Here is a 26,831-nt window from a genome sequence, read left to right as displayed (position 1 = left end):
CAGAGGAAGAAATTTCATCTATGCTGCATGTCATACGCAAGTATATTTGACAATAAGGATGACCTTGACCTTGAAATATGCCGGCAACAGGTCGTGGCCTTAAGCTATGAGGGTGAAATTAGAGCGCAAACCACTGAAAGTGCAACATCTTTAATCTGCAATACCCGACTGCAAAAAAAAACTAAAAAAAACTGACAAAAGTTGTTGGCCTTACCTTAAGGAACTTATACAAAAGGAACGTAAACCAGTTGGTCAGCATTTTCTCGGCAACAGACTCCGTTCTGTTACACACACACACACAAAAGAACATATTATGCAAATAAATACCTTTATTGCCATAAGCAAGAAGCATTAAGCATGTTTGTACATGACATTCTTATTTTGGGAGGGCTGTGAAAGGAGGAAATTAAGTTTACCACAATGACAAACACAATGAACATTGCATGTTTTCTGTGCAGTAAAAAAATCGATATACCTGTATATATATAAAAAAACTCAGCAGCGGTGAATGGATGACAATATATTCACTCCATCTGCTATAATTAAAAAAAAATACATATCCAATTGGTTGGACATTTCCTCGAGGTCCATTTTTTTAAAAATTATTTGTTTTTATTTATTTATTTATTTTTATTTTGCACAGGACTTGGTGCAATCTTACTGAGGGAGAATCTCATTTTGGTCCCTTTTTTTCCCTCACAATCTTCCATTGTCACAACCTATCCAGTTCATGGTGCTTTGGAGGAGTTTCTGTTTGCCTTCCTCACCTCCTGAGAAGCAGCTTGGGATGGTTTTTACTCTCCAAGTTTCTGTCAATCAGGTCGGACAAAAGCTGCTTCAGGACTCCCGTCGCATACTCCATTTCCCCCTGCAAGGCCGTCATGATCAAGGACGCCACATTCCCTCGGTCCCGCATTGAAAACGACCTGGAAATCCATTTTGAGTGTGAAGTCAAGGCAAGGCAACTTTATTTATATAGCGCATTTCATACACAGGGCAGCTCAATGTGCTTCATTTATCATGTTATATAAAATATTTAACAAATGGTTTTGCCTATCATGCAAGTTAATTCATTTCAACAGTCATTAAGTTTCCAATTCACAACTTTATTCAAATAGAAGTCTATATCCAATGTAGTTCAAATCCTTTCCCTCGATTTTTATTCCCTGTCCTTGAGAGCAGGCCATTATTGCCATAGTGACCGAATTGTGCATCAAACATCTCAAGTCTATGGCTTCAAAATTTGAAGGAGCAGTACGACAGAGCCATAAAATATCGTATTTTGTAACTGCAAGAGAAACATTGTAAGACGCCAAGTAAGAAAGTTCGGAAATTTGACAAGTTCAGCCACAAATGTGATGACAGTGTTCATGTGCCAAAACATTAATGTTTCATTGACTTTATTAAAGTCCAACTTGAGAGTGTCCTCAACAGACGTCATCTTCACGCACCAGAGTACTCCTTTGAATAAGAAATATGAAATAAATGAAGAAATAGTAAAAACAAGTCCACAGACCTCTGTGCTTCCAGCGTTCTTATGAATGTTAAAAGGAAGTGCTTCTTTGTGAGCAGCTGGCCAAATAAAGTCAGGGCCTTTTCAACATTTGCCTGCACCTGAAGAAAAAAAAGAAAAGCTGATTCACGCCAGGAATAATAGCAGAAAAGAGCAACAGGAACACAGAAGCATTCCTGTCATTTCTTTTCCGTGTCAAAGATTTTCAACTGGAACGGACAAAAGAAATCAACATTTATGGTATTTTAACATCAAATCAAATCTGAATGCTTGAGGTGTGTCAAAGTCAATGAATGGAATATGAACAAACACGTGTAAAGATGACACCATTAAAAAAAAAGAAAAAAAAAGGAATTCAGTGAGTACTGAACACAGAGGAACCATTTATGAAAGATTTTTTTTTCCAACACAGAGTGATGGTAAACGTCTGGCGGTGGTGCTGGTTTTTTTTTTGTCCATCTGAGAAATAATTTTAGCAGACAATTTGACATAATTGCTTTTCTGGCATGGCAGGGGGGGATGGCTTCTGTTAGAAAATTGTCAAAGAAAGAATGGTTGTCACCACTGTCGAGAAATCTGGACACATTTTGAGAGTGGGATTCAAATGACGACAGGTTGGCTGGAGAGGTACAAATTTCTTTGCCTGAGCAATGCAACTTTAACATTTCAGTCATGTGGTCTGAAGATTAATATCTCTTTAGTCCATCTTTATCCATCTTTAAATTGAGACCAATTACATTCTCTTCCACTAGATGGCAGAAGACGCAATTAACCTGTGACTCCACCTGTCGGCATTCATGCAACAGAAATCGAACCCACGACCTCTGCACTGTGAGGTCGACGCGCTAACCACTGGAACCACCGGGCTGCCTGAGTTCAATTAAACAGGTCCAGATTTAAGAAACATTGTGATCTTATCTACAGTATACACACACACACACACACACACACACACACACACACACACACACTCACACACACACACACACACACACACACACACACACACACACACACACACACACACACACACTCCACACAGATAGGCCGCAGCTCGGAATCAAACCCTGGACCTCTGTACTGTGAGGTGGACGCGCGAACAATACTAAAAATACTCCTACCGTGTCGCCCAATACTAAAAAATATATATTTTAAATCTGTTAAAAGGTAAAAGTGCACACTGACATCATAGAAACAAAACAAAATAAATGTGTACATCAACAGAGATTTGGAAAGTCACCAAGATGATTTTTTTTTTTCAAAATCTGAAAAAAGGATCCCGTGTCCGGTTTCTTTCTTTCAAAGTGTTGGGCTACAGTGCAGTATATACTGTATATATATACATACACACATACATGCATGCATACAGTACTTGGGGCCATCTGTTCAAAGCAAATTGGAGTGTGGAGGTTAGGCAAAGAAGGGAGTACAGGCAGGATGGAGTGGGTGGAAGAAAGTGTCAAGGGTGATCTGTCACAAAAGAGCAGCAACTGAAGTGAAAGAAAAGGTTCATCGGACAGGAGTTAGACCAGTTATGGTTGGTCTAGCGACGGTAGCAATAGGCAGAAGACGGGAGGCAGAGCTGGAGGTGGCGGAGGTGAGATTGCTGAGATTCTCTTGAGAAGAGAATGGACGGGATCAAGAAGAGGGTCAGCACAGATTGGAAGCTTCGGAGACAAATCTGGAGAGGCCAGATCGAAATGGTTTGGACATAGAAAGGACGTGTTTCAACCGAGGAAGGACACTGGAGATATATCGGTGGGAGGATGCCGGAAATGGAGCTGCCAGGCAAAGACTAAAGAGGAAATTTGTGAATGGGGTGAGGGAAGAATTGTTGATAATGTAGCTGCAGTTTGAGCAGAGGATGCACAAGACACGGACAGATGGACGGGAGAGTAAAACTCACTGCGGAGAGCCCCTAAATACAGTTCGGTTGAGCCAAAAGTGAAATAAGACTACTGGACAATGTGAATGTGCTCAAATGTCAAAAATGATCAATCCTTTTTCAGAAATGGTGACATGACTTCGAAAAATGTTGAATTTTGAGAACGCATCAACAACCACAACAGCCTCCTGTGGAGGAGAAAGCAAAAAAAAAAAAAACGAAAGGAGTGAAAAAGGCATTGAGGCGTGACGTGATTGTACGTGTTTGTGTCAGAGACGGTGACACGCTCGCTCGTCCCACTGGCTTGCGTCTGTCACCACTCAAGCACAACACACTAAACACCCCAAAGATGCCTGTCTGTCAACCACTGGCTCCCGCCCACCTCCTTTTCGACTGGTCTCTTTGGTCATTCTGTTTTAATCCCCTCACTGTTTTTTTTTTTTTTTGTGTGTGTGTGTTTTTCCTCTTTCACGCGCATGAACACGCTGTTTCTACCTCTCGCGCCATCATCCTTTTGGCACCGCATCCTCTCCCGCGATGCGCTATAATGAAGTGTCGAGGTCTGTCTTGAGAGCGCTAAATGAGAATCCTGGCACGGCTTACGTAGTGTAAGTATTGATTGTGTGATTTAGCGACAACACCCCCCAGAAAATATAAAAATATATCAACCTCGAGTGAGAAAAGGTTCGTGCTTATCTGCGAGCCCGTTTGTGTGTATGCAATGTACGTACGTGTATAAGTATAGCGTAGCTGCTGTGTCTTTAGGGAGAGGTACTTCACTCAGAGCAATAAAGCCGCTGGCGAGTGTTTCCACGGGCCGCCGGATTACACGCATAACCCATTGGGAAATACAGAGGAAAAGGAAGTCTAAGACATAACTGTAAAGCACGTAAGCATTCCTGTATACCTCAACTTAATAGGACCATGTCGACTTTCACATTTGGATCGAGGGATTTCGCACCTTGTCAAGCTTGTGTACAAAAGTGCTGACAGTTGTTCACTCCGCACCATTCCAGGCTCTGCTCGTGCAAAATGTTTTGCCATATTTCTTATCAATTCAGTAATTGTGGCCGTCACTTCTCGCCGCCCTCACCTCAACCACATCGCTCAAACTTGACGTTAGTTAAAATTGGGAGCATGCGCCGGCAGTTGTTATTTGGGCGGATGGCGGTGCGAGCAACGTGGTCTTAACGTGCATTTTGGAGGAAGTGAAAACCAAGAGATAAGCACAATGTCACAGTTAAAAACTGTTTTCCGACAACGTCAGCATCACTGTGATTCGTAACCGTGTCATAATTTTCGTCTCATAGTCAATTTTATATCGATACTGTGAGAGCAATTCACAACAGCATGGCACAAGTAATGAAATTATATAATGCATCTGAGACAGATGTAAATCATCTATCCTTTTTTTTTTAAACTGTTGTCAGCTTTTTTTTTAGTTGGAACCCAGGATGTGCTTTGGGTGTAAAGACACACTGACACACCATCCATCCATTTTCCGAACCGCTTCATCCTCACAAGGGTTGCGGGACGTGCTGAAGCCTATCCCAGCCATCTTCGGGCATTAGGCGAGGGACACCCTGAACCGGTTGCCAACCAATCGCGGGGCACACAGAGACGAGCAACCATCCACGCTCACACTTACACCTAGGGACAATTTCGAGTGTTCAATCAGCCTGCCGATTATGTTTTTGGAATGTGGGAGGAAACCGGAGTACCCGGAGAAAACCCACGCAGGCCCAGGGAGAACATGCAAAATCCACACAGGAAGGCCGGAGCCGGGATCGAACCCCGACCTCTGCACTGTGAGGTCAACGCGCTAACCACTGGGCCACCGGTCCGCCCACTGACACACCAACACACCAAAATTTGGAGATTAAAGACTGCAAGTTTAATTTGCTCCGTCGGCTCTCCCCGCAGTTATGCATTCAAATTTACTCATCAACAACCAATAGATGGTTAGGCCTGGAGTGGGATGCTATAAAGTACAATTAACCACAGTTAAATTTTACAACCAAACTGCATTTTGTTTTTAAAACAGCAAACCAAGTTGCCAAACAGTCTGTTTCTATTGCAGTTTCTCTTGAAAAAGACATTCTTACAATAGCCACTAAACATCCACTGTCTGTCGGTCTGTGCATATTATTGTTAGATAATGAATAAATACTACATTTGCTGCTTCGGAGCTTGAGATAAAGATGCTTTGTGAGCTATTCGATTCTTTCCTGGCCTGTGTGAGGCACTCTACAAAGTGAAAATAAAGCGACGTGTTACGAGGCACAACGTTATTGCACATTCATGTTACATTCAACAATCAAGAAGCCCACATCTGTTGATTCTTCAGTAAGAGAGAAAAGGGAGCGATGGCACGCTTGGATGACGAACGTATGAACTAAACGACGCAGAGCTCTACAATCTTTTTCACTTGGAGAGCAGCTTGGAGAAAATTAATTCCGCCGAGAGCTTTCGTGCTTTTCATGATAGACATAAATGCATTAAGAAATCACTTGAAATCTAAGTCAGTCATTAAGTCTGTTGACACACTTGTCAGGCTTCATTTGGAGCTCACGGTAGGGCTACTCGCCTGCATTGTCTTTTGTTTGACGTATGGATGTCCATTTGTTTTGCATTATCAAAACGGTTGCAAATTTCCAAACAAACTGCTTTCACTTAGAGTTGATTGGGAAATTGCGTGATGTGATTCTAACTCTTCAGCATGCCACAGATTACAAACTCCAGTGTTGAGATGAGTGGTTCTTAACCTGGGTTCGATCAAACCCTAGGGGTTCCGTGAATCGGTCTCAGGGGTTCGATGGAGCCTCTGCCATGGAGGGTAAGACCCACCCGACTCAACATGTCAATTAGTTATGACACGCCCTTTGGCCATCGCTGGCTTGTCCAATCAGTGCTGGGGGGAAAATTTAGTTCACTCAGTAGTCACCATGTGACTGTCGTTGTAGTACGTCATACAATTTAAAAACCTATACTTATGCCATGTAATTTTATTTACTTTTTTCGGTTTTTAATAAATGTGTTTTAATGTCTTGACTTTGTAAAGAAATCCTATTTTTATTTTTCACTCATGAAGGTTCGGTGAACGTGCATATGAACTGGTTGGGTTCGGTACCTCTAATACGGTTAAGAACCACTGGTCTAGATCCACAATGTTTAAATGAAGCAATTCGTGTTAGGATGCACCATTCCATGCTCGTCTAACTACTAATAGCATAGCATGTCATTTATTGATTCATAACGGTGTAATTTTTTTAAAATGCACGTTAAACCCCAAATTTGACCCTATTCATTTCACTGCATGAATGCATATTCTTTTTTTCAACAGATTTATTGAGGGTATTTTGTTTTATTTTTTTTTGGTCAGATACTGGAAACCCTCCCTCTCGGCATTAAGACGAGAATATGGCGCATTTCTGTCCCACGAGATCCCACTAATGATGAGACTAGTCATTTGCATTCACAGAGGAAACAAAAGATATTAAGATGAAGGAGAGGATATGTGATTAAGATGAACAAAGTGTGGCTTTTCATCTCGCATCAAACCTCAGATTTGACCGTCGTTGGTATATCGCACTATTGGATAATAACTACTGTGCACATCATTTTCATTCAAAAAATATGCAGCGAGCATATTGCTAAATGATGCAAACTAATATTAGTTCATCAGTGCAGCAGCCTAGAAATTGGTTCCATCCCATGTTAGTATGGTTTAACTTGAAGATGAGATGGTGGTGTACTGACCCGTACCTCCATCTCCTTGAGCACAGGGTGGTCCTCAATGCCTGGGAACAACACCCTCATGGCGTACGTCCGATAGTCCAAGAAGGGAATTCCGGCGCCATCCAGTTCTTGTGTGAGCTCGTGAATATCGGTCTGGAGTTCGGCAAAAGCTTCGAGGGGGGGGGGGGGATATACAACACATACATTTGACTGTTGTAGAAAAGTGAACTGCATTTAAAATGTCATAATTGTTCAATTTATTTCATGATTCAATTGTATAGATGTCGCGAATGAATACGATTGTCTCCAAAGCCTCACTTTGTAGTTATTTGCAACAGTATTTTATTGCATCTGCTGGATGGCAAAGGCATTTAAACAGCCATCGGCATTACCTTTAGAATACTTGAAAATGTTCATGAAATGGTCTGCCTTGGTCATTTCTAATGTGTGACTATTTATTCATGTCTGCTCAGATGTTACTTTCACATGGTCAATGTTGCAATGGGCGCTTCTTATAATGGCTAGCTGATGATTGAACGACACGCCCTCCGCCTCTTTTATCTGTTTCTCCGCCCACATGCCTTTTTGCATTTCTAAAGGACAGCTGGGAGAGCAGACGGCAGAATGGGTTCTTTAGGATGTGCACAGAATGTGTTTTCCCATCGATGTAAATGTTTTTGTATTTAATTTTTTTTTAAACACTTATTCCAGATGATGAGTCAGCTTCAACGAGGAGAATGCGAGAAGGGAAGAAGAAAAAAAGGTGAGAAGAGAAGAAGAACACACGCCAGAAGATACGTGAAATGAGCCATAAAGCGGTATGACTCCACTGAGACCGTTTACATTGGCACTCACTCTACTTAAAGATAAATACACCATTGTTTACTGGTTTTTATCAGTCTATCCATCCATCCATTTTTTGAACCGCTGTATGCTCACAAAGGTCAGCTGTCTTCGGGCAGTAGGCGGGGGACACCCTGAACCGGTTGCGAGCCAATCGCAGGGCACACGGAGACGAACAACCATCCGCGCTCACACCTAGGGACAATTTGGAGTGTTCAATCAGCCTGCCATGCATGTTTTTGGAATATGGGAGGAAACCGGAGTACCCGGAGAAAAACCCACGCAGGCACGGGGAGAGCATGCAAACTCCACACAGGAAGGCCGGAGCTGGGATCGAACCCGGTACCTCTGCAATGTGATGTCGAAGCGCTAACCACCGGACCGCCTGTTTTTATCAGTCGTGAACTTATTTTAAAATTTTGTGATTCAGAACAAATGACGTGAGGCGAATATTCACGGCGACAGTCATTCCTTTGGACAGCGGTCACTACAGTGGACAGCTTACCATGTTATCAGGTTACAGGGTTCATGAAAGGGTTAAAATATAGATTTCAATGTTTTATTTGACGTTTTATTATTGAGAGCCATTCATGTCTTTATCCGCTAATGTGAAACCAGATTAGCCCATGCAGTGCAAAATTTTTATGATGGTGACCGTTTGACCCGGAGGGACTTTTGTCCCCCTGATCTTGTATGGGGACGACCCCCCCCCCCCCCCACTGCCAGCTAACCCAAACCTAACAGAATGGAATGCATTCCACGTTCAATTCTACAGTATCAGGAATTTCATTTGAAAATAATAATTCCATTTTTAGCAAAGCTGCAATGTGTGCTGCCCTCTACCTTCTTTACATTCCAAGGCCACCCTGGACTCCAAGTTGTCCATCTGGAGCTGAAGACGTTTCAGGGTGCGGTCGGCGTCTCTTGACTTTCTCTTGTAGGCTATCAGCACGGCGATGATGACCAATAACAGCATCCCACCGCCACCTCCGATGCCGATGATGGCAGGCAGGGTCAGCAAACTATCCGAGTAGATGTGAAGGGTACCCGGGGAGTACTCAAACCCGCCGGCTCGGATCTGAAAACGCAAAAAGAGCATTTTTAATGATCGAAATGTACACAGAAGTTCAAGCGACTGTTCCATATGATGCAAGCAAACGCTCGGAAGCTTCCTCATCAGAATTGACCGTTCACGGCGCTGCTCAAAGGATCATTCGGGAAAAGCCTCTTGCTAATTATTTACTTTTCCGTGAATGTATTTTCTGTTTCTCTCGGGAGTCGAGTTCATCAAGACGAAAATAAGCACAGGAGCAGGCACGAGTTCATCCGACGGAAACAGATGGTTGGAGGGGAATAGTCGCCGGTCTAAGGAGATCGAAACTCGGTGGTCGGATGAAAGCAAAGTTGTTTGACCCATTTTCTTCCTCAAGAATCATGAAATTTTGATCTCCTCTGTAGTCAGTGTGGAGGCCCAACGTTGACAGGCGTGTGCTTGGGAGCCTTACATCACCTTAATTACTGTGGAATCTTTTTGCCAGGAACGTTTTGAGTTTAGATTTATTTTATTTTTTTGCCTACGGGTGAGATGCTTCAGGCTGTGGTAGATGAAGATCTCAACGGATGACTTTCTCAGCTTTGTTCATGATTGCTGGTCTAGCGGTGGATAGAATTTAAAAGAACCAAATGTGAACTGTTGAACATTGTTGATGATGGAATCGAGCTTAATGAGAAGGGTCCAGAAAATGGAGTTCATTTGTTACGGGAACATCGATGCCATTTTGTGTCACTTGTTGAAGGTCACAGGTGAGCTTGATGCTTTAGCAGCTGACTTTGAACGAAAGCTGAATGTTGCAGACACAGTTCATATGCCGTGCTAACAAATATGCAATTGATTTATTTTATACATACAGTATATCGACATAAAGACATATTGCAGCCTCGTGCTAAAAATACATCTTAAAAAGTCAAAACACCAGCAAGAAATCGGATGTTAAGTAAAGAGTGACATGAAGTTATTCAAGCAAAGTGAAGAAAAAAAAACCATGCCGCATAAAGCATATTCACCCACATTAAAAGTAATCAAACTGACTAATTAGCTAACATTTAAATACCTCCCCAAGAGGCCGTGGCAATTAAGAAAAGTGAAACACGTATGTTTTTTTGTGTTTTTGTTTTTTTCCGGCACTCAGTAAGTACGTTTGCATTAGAATAGTTTATCTCAGTAAATAAAGAAACACACAGCATGGGAATCCATCAAATCAAGTGATCCACTGGGGGGGGGGGGGGGGGGGGGGTTGATGCACGACTCAAATGAATAATGATTATACTCTTTGAAGTTCTTGAAAGTGAACTTTCATGTCTAATTTGAAGAAAAAAAAAATCAAAGCAGAAAGTGTAACATCACTATCTACGTATGTTGTGTGTGCGTATAAATCAAATTAGCACAAAGAGAGACACGCACCAGCTTGTACATATCAGACGACGCAGACGGTTATCAGTGAGTTGAAAAGACAATAAAAAGACGAGAATGGCATGATCATGAAACTAACCTTTCAGACTACTTAGCCGCTCAAACTCAGAAGAGGTGTTGTGAATTCACATCTGACGCAGGCGTCACTGGTTTTTGTTGTTGTGGCGAGACATTTTTTTCCCCCCGCAAATCAATGCTACATCCGACAGATGTCAAGACTGATCAAACCAAAGTGCCTTTAGCTATCATCAAGACTGGCTGCGCCGAACGGGCTCTGTAAATAGCAGTTATTCACATGTTTTTATTAATTCACTAAAAATAAAAGAATAAATAATCCAACAAGAATGTATCTTTGACCCAGAAATTGACAGGCTTTAAAGTTGACTTTTAACCCTTCCAGGGACAGCAGTTATGACAGTGTTTGTTTGACAGTGGACAGCTTATCATCTTATTAGGTTACAATATACAATACCTTATATCAAATGAAATAGACAAATATTGGGTGGCGGTAGCCACTGTTAGGGTGTGCGCTACGCACCGGAGGCTGATGGTTCAAGTCCTGCCATAGACAAACAGGTGTACTGATTGCTGGTTAGAGGTCTGTGCTTGAGCACTATTAATATTCTGTGGAACAAGGAGCTGAATCTCAAACCATTCTTTGGCACAAAACGGCATCTATTTTCCAGCAGTTGGAACCTTTGGACGCTTTAAGGTACAGGTGTGAAACTCAAGGCCCCGGGGTCCAGATCCGGCCCGCCACGTCATTTTACGGGGCCGCGAAAGCAAATCGTGTTTGTCAACTTCCATGACCCTTGATCAAATCTGGACTGAAATGTCAAATTGTCATGTGTAATAAATATATTTATGTTAACATATTAACATAAATATATTTTGCAATCATTTCTTTCTACCCTGTTTGCACTCACTTGGACAATGATTGAACAAACAACAAACAAACAGTTGACTCATTTCAAAACAAGTCATCCATCAATTTGATTTGTTGTGTACAAGTAATAATAAGATGTGATGATGAAACATTTATTTGGTTTCACTATCATAATGAACCTCCGAGGGAAGACGTAATTCCAAAGTGGCCCGAGACAAAAATGGGTTTGATCTCCCTGCTTTAAGCATACCTGTCAACTTGTACGTTTTCCCCGTATTTTATCCGTTTTCAAATTTTTTTTTTTTTAACATTTCAAATCAGCATGATGTGCGCATGCACGGTAAACTGCTGTACGGGTTTTGGTTGCTTTGTAAGGGGAATCGTAATCATTTATAAGGGCAGCTATTAGCCGAGGTTGACAGGTATGTTTAAGGTATCAAATGTTTTTATTCTGAGAGAAGACCAACGAGAGTTTAGATAAGAAAAATTGTTTAAAAATACAATAACTACAAACGTGTTGTGTTGTATTATTTTGTTAATGTTATTATGACTTAAAGATGGCGCCGCGAGAGTGGCTGTCTTTCCAGCAGCTCCTAAACTTTTTGTTCTTCTACTGTCTTCCTTTCATAACTTTGCTGCTGTAAATTGGGAATTTCTCTATTGTGAGATGAATAAAGGTTTTCTTTTTCTTAAATACCAATAATTAAAAAAAAAAGATACATCATGAGTTGGCCAAGCAAAATCATGCCTCTGTATCAAATGTTTGGCTAATTTTTCAGGGGAAAGCACAATTCAAATCTCTGAGATTTGGATGTCGTTTTTGCCACACATACACCGAATATAAAGGTGCACCATCAACAAGGCGTACTAAGCGCCATGAACAAGGAAAGAGAATATAACAATGAAAGTTGAAGTAAGTGAAGCGTCCTCTCAAATAGCAAAGCAGTCATTTCTTATCAAAGCCGACGTAGAACATTTTATTGTTTTACGATCAACCGTGGTTGACGATACTGTAGCTCCTCAGATGATGCGAGAGCCGCGCGAGCGCAGGCATCTCAACGAGGTTGGGTGACACATTTTCAAAGTCAGTGTCTATTTTTACTCTTGTGACAGACTGAAGAACTGATGGAGGAAGGAAAAAGCTGTAGGCCAAAACAACAAACGAGTTTCTTCGAAAAACTCGAGGGAGGCATGCAGCTGCCAACACGCAGCTGAGCGTCAGAAGGGACACGCAAAGCCTGGCTGACACACACACACACACACACACACACACACACACACACACACACACACACACACACACACACACACACACACACACACACACACACACACACACACATTGTGGGGACCTCACTGACACCCACACAAACTGTGTATGTTTGGACGCCCATTGGGGTCCCCTGCATGTAGGTCATTCTACTCGGGGAACAGCTGTGGCCCTCTCCGTAGTATCAGATGCAACGCATGCATAAATGCGCACTTTAACATGCATGCACATAAGTACTCGCAAGTGCACACAAGCACATTAAAAGTCGATTCTCATCGACACTTAAGTGAGGGCACAGGGTTTTTGTTGGGGTACTGTCAAAAGATGGTCAGCCTCAACCGCAACCAACAACACCTTTGCAACATTTAATGCAAGAGTGTTGCATGTGAGGATTTTTAATAAGTGGTTCCACCTTGGAGCTGGCTGGTTGATGCCGTTGAGAGCTATCACGATGAATTAAATGGATGTGCTGTCATTTGGATTTGGTGGCATATTGGCTGTCGCTGGCAGGGAACAAATGTCAAAAAGATAAAGCGAGGCCGTTGTGAGAGGACATTGGCTATAAGTTTAAAAAGGGGCATGGGGGAGGGGGTGGGGGAGTGGGTGCACAAATATTCAGACATACATCCAAATATATTCGAGCGGGGGCTGTGTCGTCTGCCTGAGGTTGACTTTCTTCAGCGTGAGATGCACTGATTTTTAAAGTCTGCTGCAGTCAGAGCGAATCAGAGAAGAACGTCTGCGGCGCGGTGACAGTTAGAAGCAAGTACCGCTCGGCGCTTGCTGTGGGCTGCACTTACGAAGCTTGTTTGTGTTGGCTTTCTGATACTAACATGATGAAAGTGACATTGACATCATTCACACTTTGGATACTTGAGGAAAAAAAAGAAAAAGTTGCATTGGTTTTTGACACGTGTAATAAATAAATACAATAAACAGTTCAGACTTCACATGAATGTGTGAAAAAGACTTGGCTGTGATTCCTCCGTCATGTCATGTCAGCTTGTTAGGATCTCCCAAAAAGCATTTGTTCTCAAAAAATATTTCATACTATGTTTAGCTCTGACTCAGGCTTCTTGCAGTCTCTGAATTTCAAAACCTCTGCAACTTCACTGATTGACATCTCACTCACTGTTCCTATCGTCACTGGCTGAACGGCATGTCAATCAATACTGACAGCAGCTTGATTGGTCGGTTCTGTCACCCAGTCATGGGGACTGACCATTGCTTCCTATTCATTGCTCAATCTACTATGCCAATCATTCACGTCAGTTATTGCTCCCAGCACCAGTACAAAAACAAAACATAAACACCTTATTGATGGTTATGCTCATTTTATTCCCTGTATATAAACTGGACTAAAACTAATACAGAAGTTGGAATAACAGAGTACACGGGGGAACTTAACAATAAGCGGCACCTGCTGCAAAGAACCACTGACGCGTTCAAGGTTGATGATGTGAATACGCTTCACCGAATAGCAAGAAATTTTTCATTTTTTTTACACCTGCAAATAGTGTGAAGGTTCATTCAACGAGACACGCACCCCCTTCAGTCCTCACGGATGAAAACTACATCAAAGCATGGCTCTGTGGCGCTTTTCTTAAAAACAAGACTTCCGTCAGGCCTACCCGATGCTCAGCAACAGGCGAGGCGGCAACCTGCGAAGTTAACCCTGTTAATTAAGCATTACATATTTAATAGCCACCTTGGTGTGCCAGCTCAGTGAAGCGGAACCTGGATCTGTCAGAGGAAATCGTTGGGGAAAGCCACGAGGATTTCTTCCCATAATTCAACAGCAAGGTTAGAGTGACATTATGTGCTGACATTGTCAGATGGGAATAGTTTCTAAATGCATAAACATGAATGAGGTCAGTTTGAACATACTTCAGCCCAGCAGGTTGTTACAGAGAGGAACAGTGATGAAGTCATGGAGGACACAATGGATCAAATGTACGGTGCACCGGAGAAATTTTGTACAAAATATATTCAACTTGAAGCCTGTGAAATGATCCCCATCTGAATTAAATCAGTGGATGTGAAACAACTGACAAAAAATGATTAAATCTCCGTTTGATGAGAAGCAAAATCAGTTCAACCTCTTGAAATGGTGAAATAACACAGAATACTACGATACGATTTACTTACAACCCACGCAAAAAAAAATAAATAAATGTATGCTTCCTATTTATGGGCGTGTGCATGTGCAACACATGTAGCAGAAGCCCAAATGTGACGCATTCCAGACATAGTACATTTCTGACACAGCACCAACATACTATTTAGTGTGGCAGTGATTCCCAACCAATGTGCAGTGACAGGTCATCGGGGGCACCGCAGGAAATTATCCAAACTTACTTCATCAGAAAATCATGATGCATGAATTATAAATGTTTCTTTTTTCATTCGTCTATTCCAGCAATATATACTGACGGGCAGAATTATTTTTGCTCTTCCATTAAATGGCAGAAGGTAGAATGAACCGGTGTATCCACCTCTTGCCATTTATACAAAAGAATCAGTCATGGGTTCAATTAAATAATTTACCCTGAGTACCGTATTTCCCGCACTATAAGGTGCACCTAAAAGTCTTCAATTTTCTTAAAAGCCGACAGGGTGCCTTATAATCCGATACACCATCAATATTCAGATTCTTGGACGTAGTATTTTAAATGTTATGTAAAGTGCTTTGTTATAGCCGCAGCGGTTGTGACAGCTCAATAGAACTAAAGCAGTATTGTGTTGTATTATATTATATATTATATCTTATTTGTTTTCGAATCTCTGAATAATCTCGCGCCACCTTACCTCTCTGAGCTCATCCGCCCCTACACACCTGCCCGGCGCCTCAGGTCTGTGGACCAGACTTTATTAGAAGTACCAAGAACTAAACTGAGGCTCAGAGGGGATCGAGCCTTTTCTGTTGCTGGTCCCTCTCTCTGGAATGACCTCCCACTGAACATTCGGCAAGCCTCCTCGCTGCCCATCTTCAAAACCCTCCTCAAAACTCACTTGTATTCTTTGGCATTCGACTCAGCATGACTTAGATTTGTTCTTGGTTTTACTGTTTGGTGCTTTCTACCGCCTTTATTACCGATTTGTCTTACTGTTTATTGTGCATGTTAAATTGCTCCATGTACAGCACTTTGTATGCAGCGATGACTGTTTGAAAGTGCTCTATAAATACTGTTGACTTGACTTGACTTGTATTCCCTTTAGTGTAGCTCCATCTAGTGGAGGCATAACACAACCTCAGCCTCTATTGTAGCTTCTATTCTATGCACCTTATATTGCAGTGCGCCCTTTATATGACACCAGTTTAAAAACAGACCATTCATTGAAGGTGTGCCTTATGCGCCTCATCGTGCGGAAAATATGACCATTTGTGATTAAGACAATATCATCATCATTTCAGTATACAAAATTATACATATACAATTGTAAAAAAAAAAAAACATTCTTGAATTGTTTTAGAATCAGACCGGAAAGGTTCCAGGAAACTGCATGGAAGACAGGAAAAGCCTCTCTGTCCTCATTATGTATTGTTGGTATTTTTATTAATTTTTTTTAACACACTGTGGTTGGAGAATTTGTGTCATCTTGAAACATTGACCGACCGTGCCTCAGAAAGTTGCACTGACCGTGACTTTATGTTGTCCGGTGAGGTTGGGCCACTCGCACAGTAATTGACTCTCGGACAGGGTTAGAACGCAGGGAGTTTCTCCGATGAGGACAGTGTAGTTCAGACGACTGTTACCTGGGATCAGGTTGCGACCCTAAACGAAGACAAAAACAAATACAATGAGTGGAAAAAAGCCCCCAAACTCATTCATGAACAATATTCAGCCATTCGTTTTCTGGAGCGCTTGTCCTCATTCAGGTCAACGGGTGAGCCGGACTTCATTTTCACACCGCAACATGACTGGACTGAAAAGCCTCACTTCATTTCTGCACATGCCTTTTTTTTTTCTTTTTTTTTTTAATTTTTGAAGGAAGATGGGAAGTGAGCTACAAGTGGAGGAAGATGAATGCAACACAACATGAAACCTGGCAAGTAACTTCAAGAAAGTGAAGTGAATAGTCTATAAAAGAAATCATACGTGGGACTTGAGAGAAGTGAGTGAGAGGTGATGGCTTCCGTGTCTCCTGTTGCTTTAGCAGTGGGACACAGAGACCCACTCCCCTTTGTAATCCCATTGTCTCCGCAGGAGACCGTAACCTACTCCACAACCTTGTAAACATCCTCCGTTCCATCGAAGAAAAACACGCACAAGCACACGCACACGGATGCGCACGCGTCATTATGAAAGTATTTACATCAACTACTACACACATGCAAAATGGATTCAAAATAGGGACACCGGTTGACTCTATGTGATGTTTTAATTACACACAATAAAAATGTTTTGTTTTAAGTTACTTGTCTCTGATGACACTCAATAATAAAGAATAATCCGATCTCCTCGATCGTGTTATCCATAAGGAGATTTTGTGACTTTTTTGCGAGCCAATAATTGCTTTTCATGCACATATTTGCTTTAATCCTGACTTTACAACTGCATTAGCATAGGTCGGTGATGCTAGACTACAACAGATTGTGACCTCGGCTTTATGTCACCCTATACTAGGAACAGAACTCTCTCTACTGTAAGACAAGGACAACCAGTGTTTGTGACGGTATGAAAATGTCATTTTCATGTACAATCTACATTTGGGAAGCTGTGCTATTTTATGTTTACATTGTTTTCCCCGGTGACAACAGGACAGGATGGATGTGAGACACCATGAGGGGGGGCGGGGCAAACATGACAAATTGTGATTGTGGTAGAACCCTCACCAGATTTTTAAACTGTCACAAAATTTGTCGACTGTCTGTATTTGGACAGGAAGCATATTTACTGTCATATCCTGTGTTTGTTTTGTTCCCGCTCCAACTGGAGTGAAGGGCGTTTCCCTCCAGCACGTGCACCTGTTCCGCGTTTGCCAATCACGCCTGCCCTGTATTTAAGGACTGCCCAGCTGCATGGTCATTTATCGGATTATTGACCTTGTTCGTTGTACTGCCTCATGAGTTATTTTGTAGACCTTCTTGCTCATGTTCGCAGTCGTTCCTGGCCGTGTAGATTCCGGTTTAGTATTTTTGTTATAGAGGTTTTTGCTGATTTTTTTTTTCTGACAATTTTTAATCATGCCAGTGACTGGCAAGCTAGGATCTTATCATCCCGCTCTGTTCACAAAGTTCAACCATGAACCATGCTTTCTACTGTCTTTGTTATTCATTCATTCATTCATTTTCCGAACCGCTTTTATCCTCACTAGGGTTGCGGGGGGTGCTGGAGCCTATCCCAGCCGTCTTCGGGCAGTAGGCGGGAGACACCCTGAACCAGTTGCCAGCCAATTGCAGGGCATGTCTTTGTTATTAATTTATTGTTTCCATTGTATATTGTTGTATATATGATATTTGCTCCATGTACATCACTTTGGATACAACGGTGGGTGTTTTAAAGTGCTCTATAAATACAGTTCAATTCAGTTGTTATGAAACCCCAGCACTCAGTAGCAGCCCAGCTAAACTACGTTCCTACGTAGCGGCAGCGTTCCCCTTCAAAGGCAATGCATGTCCAGTATATTGAAATCGTCCTTGCAAGTCGTTTATTACTCATTTGTCGACCGATTTTCATGAAGTTAGCTTTTTTTGTCCGTGGCCACAAACCTGCTCCAAAGTTGCCCAGTGCCATGTTTCATTTGTATAAAGCCTTTATAGAATGTGAAAAACATCATAACTTGATCTTAGCGTGAGCAATATAAAAGGTCCCATCAGAACATGACGGGCTGTGAGGGAAATCACTGACACCTGTGTAGGACCACGGGAGAACCGGGGTGCGCCTATGAGCCTCCAGGACTCAGCAGCTCCTTTGCCAAATGGCCCATCCACAGAGATAATGATGCACCACGACAAAACTTAGAAAGACTTGATAAGGAGGGGGAAAGAATGGTCAAAAGGCCACAGCGCACGATGTTTGAGGCAAACAGTGGGTGCTGTTGTGGCCACCAGGAATACAGTATAAACCCAGCATGATGGTTTTGTCCCTTACTAAAATGGAAGATTTTAGGAGTGAAACGTCTAGATTTTTACCGTATAATAGCAAATTCTCTTCGTGTACGACTGAAAAAAAAAGATCAAAAAGAGAATAAATCAAGCTGCATTTCTGACCTTCAGTATCAGTGGAGATGTTGGTTTGAGCTCCATTATCCCCGATGAGCTGAGCGGTTCAAACACAGGGTCGGGATAGTAGCTGAAAGTCTCATTGACCACCACCAAGGAGTTCACATTGTCCATGTAAAATCCAATCTCATCAGGACTGGTGCCGGTTTCGGAAAAGCCCAGCTCAGAGTCTGCCACAGATGGAGCGAGGCAGACCATGACTGAGTTGTTGTACACCGTACAGTTCTGTAAATGAGAAAGACAGAGAGAGGACACGAGAAGTTCGTTGAACAATGCTAACATTGCTGTATTACTGCCTATTTCTTTGTCACATATCAATGGCACACTTACCACTGCCCTCTTAGTATTTACTGGTGTGGCTTAACGTAAACGTGCCAACAACAACATAAGGTCCATAATTCTTTTTTAGTCCATGAGATTTTTCTTTTGAAAACATTCAATTTGACTTAATTTTTTGTTTTAACCAATTAATTGACATCCATCCACCCATTTTCAACACTGCTCATACTGAACAGGATCACAGGGCATGCTGGAGCCAATCCCAGGTGACTTCGGGCGAAAGGCGGACTCCACCCTGAACTGGTTGCCAGTCAGTCGTAGATCACATATAGAGAGGAACAACCATCCACGCCGTCACTGAGTGGGAACCGATCCCACACTTCAGACACACAAATCAGCCGAGTGTACCACCACACCATCAGTGACTTATTGATTTATATAATGTTATGTTTTATATATATATATATATATATATATGTATTTTTTTTTTACGAAAGCATTATTGTCGTTGTTTCTCTCATTTTGTGACAAAATTATAGCAGATGCAGCTGTTATGAAAGTGGAACGTAAATAAACAAATCGAGTTGAGAATCATGTGGCACACTGACCTTTGGAATGTGGCCTGAGGTTGAAACAGAAGAGAACAAGTGATCAACACACTTTCTGACACTTCAAGCAGAAGACGCTGGGGGAATGATGACTGTGCCATGTGAATCTGACAGATTATGCTCGTTTGGGAGTAAATAATGTACGTGTATAGAACTTGAGCAGATATCTGTGCTTGCAAACAGCCTGTGCAAGCACCTGCGCTGAGATGTGGATTTTAATTCATAATTCAAATTTCTGTAAGGATAGGAGATGAAGTCAATAATTCAAACCACACAATGATCGTGCATTGAAAGTAGTTTCCCTTGTAATGTGGCATAGCCGTCGCCATCCCGTTGCTGATACTCGCTCTTAAATAAACAACTAAATAAAAAATAAAATGGGGAACTCGAGTGGGTGAGAGTTTGTGTGTACTTACATGAAAAGACTCTGCCTGCCCATACTTGGCCCTTATCTTAGGTTCCCGGATTGTTGCAAGGTTGGTCCCACTCACTGTCAGCAGAGTTCCACCACTGCAGCGATGAAAGAAGACGTTTACACTTTGCAGCAAGAAGAACCCTAAGTACATCAGATGAATGTATAAAACAGGTAATCACATGGATAGGGAATGAAAATATGGAGTGGTTCTGATCTTTTTAGTGGTAACACCTTCCACTCCTTCACTTTCACAGATCTCATACGGATGTAATTTTCTTCCATTCCTCTCGGACAGACCTTTACAATACATGTATGCGTGTGCATATATATATATATATATATATATATATATATTCATGCTTTGAATTTTTCTGAGAAAACCCAGAACTGAACATTTTGCAAACAATATTTGTGTCATGTCAAAGCAAACCATTGGCTCAGTCTTGACATGTTCAACAAAAGACAATAGATAGACTAGGCCCGCACCAGAATCGCAAGATCTGAATATTATTCATACATTCAAGCATATATATAAATAAGGGCAGGTCTACAATTTGCTGATGATCAAAATTTGGATTGTTTACTCTCCTGTTTGTTTCCATCGATCCTCAACTCAACTCAACTGTATTTATAGAGCACCTTAGAACAACCACCGCTGTATACAAAGTGCTATACATGGAGCAAAAATAATTAACACAACAACAAACGACAAAACAATAAATTAATAATGAAGACATTCGAAAGCACAAAAACAGTAAAACTAAAAATCAAGTCTTATGCTGAGACAAAAGCCAAACTAAAGTTTCGGGAGCCACTGAAGGGATGCCAGAGTAGGAGTTATGTGCTCCCTCTTAAGAGTACCAGTTAAGAAGTGAGCAGCAGCATTGTGGACCAACTGGAGACGCGTAATGGAGGATTGGCTTACTCCAAAGTGCATTATAGTAAACCAGCCATGATGTGACTTAAGCCAGCTGGCTAAAATGAAAGAAGCTGGATTTAACAACAGCACTGATTTGCCGGTCCAATTTAAAATCACTGTCCACTTCATTGTCGATCGTGTATAGTGTTGCAAAAAATGATGCGTCAAATTGACTCAATTTAATTTTGTTAAGTAGTTGCACGAAAAAAGACCATTTGCATCCAGATACATTTTTTTTAAGTAGACGATACATCTACTTAAAACGACTAGTATCGAAATCCAAATTATTCTAATGTGTGCAGCCACTTGACAAAATAAAAAATAGTCTATACCGTTTCCACCAACATTGCTTTGGAGTAAAAAATCATGGAGCGAGTCCCATTATTGATTGATTTTGCTAAATGATCCACTCCTCCACTGGCAGTTGCCTTGGCTGTAATTTATCTGCTTTACAAACTACACACTCACTTACATCCATCACTTACGTCCCTGCACTCAATTATAATTGATCACGCATTCAGCTGGTCTACTGGCACTGCCACTTACGGATGACTCGATCAAATACAAGCTAGAAGTGAAAAATGCTGAGGTTGTATTTAATTCAAGTGTACAGTTGAAGACTTTCTGACAGCACCGACACGTTGCCTGACTTCCTCTGGTATGAGACTAGATGTAAGTGCTCGCCCCAACAAGAGCAGCAATCGTTAAAACTATAATTCAATTTCCAAAAAAAGAGTTTTGCAACCTCCACTGTTACCTTCGTCTCTCTTTTGGATCCCATATGAGCACTTGTCATTGACTCAAGTTAAGTGCTCTGTCTTCATCCAAATGGATCATCATCGGACTTGCACAGCGGCGGTGCTCTAACACTCCCTTTAAATGCCTTTCCTCACTTATCACCGCTCGAGCAAAAGTGCCAATTCTCTGCTGACACGCAAAGGCAGACAATGAGACAGAGATGATCAAATGTGATTTCACGTCTAATCGTCGTCATCCTTTCTATTTGAGCTGAGCTGTGACGGTGACATTGTCGGGACCATGCCAGCTAAATCAAAGTGTTCTGCCATTTCCTCCACACCTGTAAATGTACTGGGAGGCGTTTTTGCTTTCTAATGTTATCTTGTTTTTACAAACAATGAGTTTTGAAACGTTTTTCCTTGGTTGCACCATAAGTTCCAAAATTGGAATCTGTTCTGAAAAAAACGAACACGAGCTGAAATTGACTCTCCCGTTGAATGCCATTAAATTATGATCAACCCAAAAGCTTAAAAACAAATACTACAGTATATTCAATGACATTACCCACTGAATATGACAGGTCTGTGGAAAGAGAGTCTCATAAACATTACAACTTTTTTTCTCATCATTTAGTGAGAATTATGCATCCATCCATCCATCTTCTGATCCGCTTTATCCTCACAAGGGTCGCTGGCATGCCGGAGCCTATCCCAGCTGTCTTCAGGCAGTAGGCGGGGAACACCCTGAACCGGTTGCCAGCCAATCGCAGGGCACATAGAGACAAACAACAATACACGCTCACACTCACACCTTGGGACAATTTAGAGCGTTTAATCAGCCTACCATGCATGTTTTTGGAATGTGGGAGGAAACTGGAGTACCCGGAGAAAACCCAAGCAGGCACGGGGAGAACATGCAAACTCCACACAGGAAGGCCGGAGCTGGGATCGAACCCACGACCTCTGCACTGTGAGGTTGACGTGCTAACCACTAGACCACCAGGCCGCCTAGTGAGAATTATGTAATGATAAATGATTAATTTTCTCAACCTCATGTTTTCTTTCCGGTGTGGCTCTCATAGCGCTTTGTGAAAGTGAAAAAAGTATTGTAGATATCAGACTATAAAAACAGTATCACAATATGTGCATGCTTTGCCCGCCAAGTTTGAAAAAGCAAATGCGGACTTCGATTACGTCACCATCGAAACTGTCATTTTAAAGCACCCTGCAAGGCTTTGGAGGCATGTGCAGGCAAAACAATGGCAACAGCTTGATGAAGCAGATCATTTCTGATCCAAGACACATCATCGGCGCACCGTTATTCCAGAATATTGTCGGAGAGCTGCCGCCTTTGAGATAAGTGGAATCCCCGACCTTTGTAAAATTTATTAAGGGTTACAGCAAGGCCCTTTGGTCAAACAAGGCAGGATATAATACATTAAAAAAAAAAGAAAAACGTTGAAAAGTATAATGCATTTGAGATCATAGGGTGAGATCTCATAGAATCACATTGGAGGGAAAAAAAAAGGAATAGAAAAATAATGCATTTTCGGAACGATGAACATAGTTCAAATAGTTTCAATGATAAACTGGTTTTGAATTATGAACTGAACTGTGAGCTAAACTTTGAACTAGTTCTCAAAGAAAATGAGCTTTCCCAATACTGCCTGTGCCCCTGTGGTAACGCTTTACTCGTGTTTAATGCGGAGTTTTGAGTAAATCTTTATTTACTTCTCAGTTTCCATGCACTGCGGTACGCCATTATACAAAGCTATAAAAAGCTGTGCATTAAGAATTAGCTGAGGCGGAAACTGAGAAGTGTGATTGTCGTTAGGTGTTAGCTGACTTTTTAATGAACACTTAGAGTCGAAGCTTGAATGGCAAATTGACGATGACAACTTCACACTCTGCCGTTGATCACTTCCGATGTAAAAAGTGGGCTTTATATGATGACAAATCTCTGGAGACACCATCAATTTATCTCTGTCTACAGCCAGTGTCAACTCTCATCTGGAATTTACATCTGTCCCTGTCCAGTTATAATATGCAGGACAGATTCCTTGACTTTGAAAATTAATCTGGCTACTCGCCCAATATAAATGTGAAAAAAAAATGAAGAGTTTAATTCTGCACTGAAGTGATCATACAGCCAGCGGTCATTATTAATGACAAAGATTGAATTAAGGGACACGTTTCTCAGTTCGTTAAGTCAATGTGAGACCGCTCAATGCTTCTAGGTGTGAATGTTAAATCTGAGCAGCTCTCCAATGCTCACACTGGCGTCATCAGTCCACTGGACTGACGGGCTGGTAAACGTTGTAGGAGTTTGTATTTCACTGCGTATGACAGCGTTCTGGGCAATAACTCCTTGATTATGTTTGCGGTGATTCTTGTCTGAGCAACAGAGCGTACGAGAGACTAACAATGTGTTTTGCTATGAAATTCTACGGTCAGCCGATCGGAACCATTTGATGAAACGGCAATCTCGTGAGCGATGCATTTTCTCGGTGGTCTTTGTTGGGCTGAACGCCTCACGGGATCGCGGTATCAAAATACATACTGTATGTGATATAAATGTATTTGAATAAAATGTTGTTAGTTTTTCAATGAGACAAAAGTTTACCTGGCAATGCTCCAGTCAGGTTCAATCCTCAGCACAGTGGGGTCTTCGGTATAATTAAACTTGACCTCCGGGTTTCTGAGCTCAGCGTCATCGATGTCCACCAAGACAGGTGCGCTTCCTGGAGCCAGGCCAGCTGGCGTTATGCACACTATCTCATGGGCATTTCTCCTGGATGGACAAATGACTTTGGTTGTTTGGACTCAGATAGACAGTTACAGTATGTCCAGAAGTGCCAGGTACACACACAAAAAAAATGCACAAATTACCTTCTAGAATACAGATTCGAACAATATACAGACTTATATTATAATCATCAATCCAGTGTTTGAACAAAAGTAATTTTTAACCTGGAGCCCATGACATGGACGACACCAAACGGAGTTCCATTGCAGGAGATTCTTTGTGGTTCTTATTGCATTCAGTTTTGTCAACAGCAGGCGAAAGAACATGCTGAATTGGATTAAAAAGTCTTGAAAATATGTGAACATAATTCACGGAAATGTACTAATGACCATCGAGTGGGGTCTATCTTTTCGATTACCGGTGCATATTCAATGGCTGCAGCTAAACGTGACTGATGCAGACAGCTAGTGTGCGTGTGTGTGTGTGTGTGTGCGTGTGTGTGTGTGCATACGGTATGCAAGCTACTTCATCAAATCTACATTTAGTACTTTTATGTGTCGGCAGCCCCCCCGGGACATGACTACGCAACAGTAATGTGGTGTAGAGATACTTTAGTGCAGGTATGCATTCAATTAGTTTGAGTTGAGTCTCAATCACCATGGTCAGGGTAAAGTTGAATAGGTGCTAGTGTGCAATACCTTGGCTGCTCAAGGCGGTTCAACTTTTGCAGAATATGTTTTATGTATTCCATTGTAATGTTCTATTCCAAAGCCCCATTTACTGCAACATAGAGTCCAGAAAATATAGAATTCCTTGTTGCCTTCTCACCATAGCAACGCCTTTTAAAAGACAGCAACCTTGACAAGAGGCTACAAACACGGCGGCGCAGTTCGGGTCTGACAGATAAAGACAGAATTGCAGTGAAGTGGAATCGACTGGATTGACTGTGAGGGGGGTGTTGCGACAGAAATGACTGCGGCAACATCAAAGCTAGCAGCACACAGTAGTTGCTTCAACACAGATTAGCAGCCAGGGGCTAATCCCTACGTTTGACATGCATGCCACTGTTGTGATAGCCGGGAATGTTTTTCTTGCCTGAGATTAAGGAAAAACCTGCGTGAGTTCAGGCGAAGCGCTGCTGCACGCCTGTGAATTTTACTTGTGCGCGCACATACGACACACACCTGTAAACACTGGCAGCGTGAGTACAAGCCTGTCTCAACGGTGATGACACCGTTATTTTTCCACACACGAACAACTACTTTTGACAGATTCACATTTTTTTTCTGCTACATTTTTTTTCTGTTCCCTTTCCCAGGCTTTCCAATCCCATAGTCCCCAGTGAGTACTTATTGGGTCATCAAATGTCCAAGGCAATGTCATTGAGCATCAAACAGGCACACATTTGTGGCAAAGGAGAAAGAACACATGTGGTTGTGAGTGACAAATATGGTCTTACTTTTTAAAATGGCAGGGCTGAGGTCCAATGCTGACAGAAACAGAGCTGCCTGCATTGAGGTAGCTCCCTTCTATAGTGACCCGGGTACCCCCAGATATCGGACCCTGGGAAGGCTGGATGCCGGTGAAAAATGGTGTCTGGAGAAGAGACACGTAACAAAGACATGTAAAGTGAGTAGATTGAAATTTTGAGATCTATAATAGCTGTTCACCGAAGACCTTTAACTGTATTCACTATATTAAAAAACGAAATAAATTTAAAAAAAATGGACGCATCATCACTGCACTAGAGCAGAAGCCCCCAACCACCGGGCCATATACTGGTACCGCAGCGCAGGTCATTTGCGAAGAAAACGACCACACACAATATATTGTATTCATCATTGGGTTCAAGTTTTATTTTGAAATTCAGCTACTGACTCTTGTGCGTTTGTTGAAATGCACATCTTGGTCATGTGATGTGGAGAAAAAAAAAAGAAATCTATAAGCCAACAAAAATGAGTAAAACAATAACTATGTTTGGAGAGCTTCTTCCAAAAGAGGAACAATTTGAATAATGAGACATAACAAGCTTCCAAGAACAAGAATGCTGTATTGAGACAATTCAATTGTTTTTTTTCCAGCCTGTCAAAAAAATCAGACTTTTCGTCAGACTGGTCCCTGGCCCCCAAAATTTGGAGATTGAGAGGAAGTAAAACTGATTAACAGAGGGGAGTTTGCTCACCAACTGCAGTGACAAAAATAGCATCCATGCATCAGGCTAGATATTGTATAAGACTTTGGAGTTCGTCATTGGAATTTTGGTACATTCAATCACAAGAACATCGATGAGCTCGTG

The 26,831-nt window shown here is 41.8% G+C and overlaps 1 protein-coding gene across 2 annotated transcripts in view; it reads right to left on the bottom strand.

The window, feature by feature from the left end:
- LOC147210234 (plexin-A1-like) overlaps positions 1-26,831 on the bottom strand; it is a 198,101-nt gene that overhangs the window by 13,594 nt on the left and 157,676 nt on the right. The window contains exons 15-24 of one of the 2 annotated variants that reach the window (XM_086107232.1): positions 25,995-26,131; positions 24,413-24,580; positions 20,135-20,228; positions 18,820-19,056; positions 16,247-16,381; positions 8,823-9,057; positions 7,158-7,306; positions 1,517-1,614; positions 768-926; positions 215-281 (exon numbers count right to left, since the gene is read on the bottom strand). In XM_086107232.1, coding sequence (XP_085963358.1) covers positions 215-281; positions 768-926; positions 1,517-1,614; positions 7,158-7,306; positions 8,823-9,057; positions 16,247-16,381; positions 18,820-19,056; positions 20,135-20,228; positions 24,413-24,580; positions 25,995-26,131 — 1,479 coding nt within the window. The remainder of the gene's footprint in view (positions 1-214; positions 282-767; positions 927-1,516; positions 1,615-7,157; positions 7,307-8,822; positions 9,058-16,246; positions 16,382-18,819; positions 19,057-20,134; positions 20,229-24,412; positions 24,581-25,994; positions 26,132-26,831) is intronic. The other variant, XM_086107240.1, reaches the window with a different exon arrangement.

Source organism: Hippocampus guttulatus, chromosome 1 (assembly GCF_054856545.1).
Source record: "Hippocampus guttulatus isolate MCC_2025c chromosome 1, RoL_Hgut_1.0, whole genome shotgun sequence".
In the NCBI taxonomy this organism is placed as follows: Eukaryota; Metazoa; Chordata; class Actinopteri; order Syngnathiformes; family Syngnathidae; genus Hippocampus; species Hippocampus guttulatus.
Note: the sequence above shows the minus strand (reverse complement) of the source record. Positions and strands in the feature narration are given on the sequence as shown.